The sequence below is a fragment of the Argentina silus genome (assembly GCF_951799395.1).
Source record: "Argentina silus genome assembly, chromosome: 15".
Classification (NCBI taxonomy): Eukaryota; Metazoa; Chordata; class Actinopteri; order Argentiniformes; family Argentinidae; genus Argentina; species Argentina silus.
The window spans coordinates 12,229,751-12,232,652 of NC_139669.1; the positions used below are offsets into that span (position 1 = coordinate 12,229,751).

At 49.9% G+C, this 2,902-nt stretch overlaps 1 protein-coding gene across 1 annotated transcript in view; it reads right to left on the reverse strand.

Moving 5' to 3' along the window:
- Positions 1–350: 350 nt before the first annotated feature.
- Positions 351–2,902, reverse strand: part of chrnb5b (cholinergic receptor, nicotinic, beta 5b) — a gene marked incomplete at both ends in the record, with an annotated part of 12,190 nt that continues 9,638 nt past the window's right edge. The window contains 2 exons of the mRNA XM_083685744.1: positions 351–506; positions 922–1,951. Of these exons, the coding sequence (XP_083541870.1) occupies positions 351–506; positions 922–1,951 (1,186 nt within the window). The remainder of the gene's footprint in view (positions 507–921; positions 1,952–2,902) is intronic.

Here is a 2,902-nt window from a genome sequence, read left to right on the forward strand (position 1 = left end):
CCAAACAGAGGTACTGGAACCAAAGCAGGTCAGAGGAGAGGCGGTCCAGAGGAGATGATAAGTCCAGTCAAGTCCTGAGTTGTTCCTGGTCAGGTGACGTGTGAGCGAAAGAGGGAAGGAGGGGATCAAAGGAGAGGAGGAGAAGATGAGAATATGGTCACTGTCTTCTATTATGTAATGCTTAGAGAGTCGTTTGTGGGAATTGGTGAGAGTGGTAAGAGGCGGGGGCAGTGTGTGTGCGTCATTGTGTGTGTGTATAACGTCACAGTTCTGTTTCAGGGGAGGGTGTATCAGTTTGTTTTTGGGGAGTTAGGGATAGGATTGGGGGGATGGGGGTCAAGGGTCAAAGCTCAGTTCTGCTGCATGTCGTCGACCGTGGGTGTGTTGTAGCTCTGGAAGAGAGGCTGCATGAAGAGCCCCAGCGTCCCGGAAACACAAACAAATACAAAGATCCAGAGGAACAACCGGTCGATCACCATGGCAACATACTTCCAGTCCTCAATGATCTGTGGAGGGCAATCAAACAGAAAGTATAATTATTTTTATTTTCTCTTTATTATTCAATCAATAAAGAACCATTTCTTGTTCAATAATGAATCATGATACTGTCTCAGAACATGAATTTAGTGGTTCAAAAGGGCGTATGAACAAGCATAAATACTTTATTGAATTAGAAAATGGGATGTTTCTGTTGTGAGAGCAGTCTTTGTGCATCTCATTAAGCAGTCTCTCAAGGCTTTTAGCTATTTGTTTGGACACAGGGGGTGTTATAATGCCTGTAATAAGACAATTGCAACAATGGTATTACAAAAAAATCACAGACAAAATCATACACAACTACTCATACTCTCTCATGCCCATTCACCTGCACAACACACATATGTAACGTACACACACACATACATACATATACATACTTACCCCTTCATCATCATCCTCGATCTTCATCTTCTCTGCGATGTAGCGCACCCCGTCCACCGCCTCCTCCACGTCAGCGTGACACTTGACCGTCATCCTCTTCCGGAACTCGGTGTTCTCTGACAGGTCGCTGATCTTGCAGCCGTACCGCTTGGCCGACTCCTCGTTCACGTAGAAGGAGGAGGAGGAGGACGAGTCCGCCCCCATCACACCAGACCCTCCCCCGCCCGCCGGCCCTCCCCCCGCCATCACCACCGACCCGTCGCCCGCCCTCAGCTTCAGGTCCGAGTAGGAACGCCGCTGGTGCTTCCGGCGGAACCTCTCGCGGATGTTGGAGCTGCCCGGCCGCCGCATGAAGAGGAAGGAGGGCAGGCGGTGCAGGAAGACCCGCTTGACCCACGGGGGCATGGTGTGTGTGCTGGGGGAGCGGTGGTGCACGTTGAGCACGCACACACTCGTCACGATGGAGAAGGTGACCAGCACCATGGCGAACATGAGGTACTTCCCTATCAGAGGCACGGCGAGGGAGGTGGGCGGGACGATCTTCGAGATCAGTAGGAGGAAGACAGTGAGGGCCAATAGGACGGAGATACACAGCGTCATCTTCTCCCCACAGTCAGAGGGCAGATAAAAGACCAGGATGGCGAGCGACGTGATCAACACACAGGGGATGATCAGGTTGATGGTGTAGAAGAGGGGCTTGCGCTTGATGATGAAGTCATAGGTGATGTCCAGGTAGGTGATGTCGTTGGGGTCCTCGTTCTTGCGTCCAGGCAGTGACACAATGTCCCACTCGCCGCTGGGCTTGAAGTCGTCGCGGCTGGCGTAGTCGCTGAGCAGGATCAGGTCGATCTCCGTGTGGTCGTAGGTCCATGAGCGGAACTTGAGTGTGCAGTTCTGCTGGTCGAAGGGGAAGTCACGCACCTCAATCTTGCAGGCAGACTTGTAGATGGCCGGGGGAAGCCAGGCCACCTCTCCGTTGTTGGAGATCACAGCATTGGAGTAGAAGGACACCTCGTAGGTACCGTCAGCACTGAACACATAGACACAGGCAGACACACACACACACACACACACACACACACACACACACACACACACACACACACACACAGACAGACAGACAGACAGACAGACAGACAGACAGACAGACACACACACACACACAGACAGACAGACAGACAGACAGACAGACAGACAGACAGACAGACAGACAGACAGACAGACAGACAGACACGCACACAGACAGACAGACAGACAGACAGACAGACAGACAGACAGACAGACACACACAGACAGACAGACAGACAGACACACACACACACACACACACACACACACAGACACACACACACACACACACACACACACACACACACACACAGACAGAGGAGAGAGAGAAGTCATACAAAAGAGAGTCAGACCTCACCTACAGCATGTAAACAAGTGAATAAAACAAACACACAAAAACACTCAATGGAAATGGACATGTATGCACACGTGTTGAGGTTTTGAGTACTTGTGTGTGTGAGATTGTGCAGAATGGTTGTCAGCATTGGAATGGTTGGTGGTTGTTAGCTTTGGGGTCAAGTAGGTAAGCGGGTGGGGGGTGGGGGGTGGGGGTTATTGCGTGACTGCTTCAGACACACCGTGTGACAGATACAGCCCTGAATCTGATTTTATCAAAAGGCTGCAGGTGATGCATTATAGATCAAACTATCAATTATAGAACAGGTGAGGAATCCAGCCACCACACTCCTCTTCCTCTACTGCCTCCTGCTCTAGAAAATGCTACTGATAAATATGTGTAGCCCCACCTGCTGACCACACAAAAAAACTGTAACTCCATACCAAACAACTGTAACTACTGTAGACCCAAACAACTGTATGTAACTGTTCACAGACACAGATTAAACCAAGTCTTAGACTAAAAAATAATTTTCTATAGAGAATCTCCATTCAAGATGCATTTTAGTCTAGGATT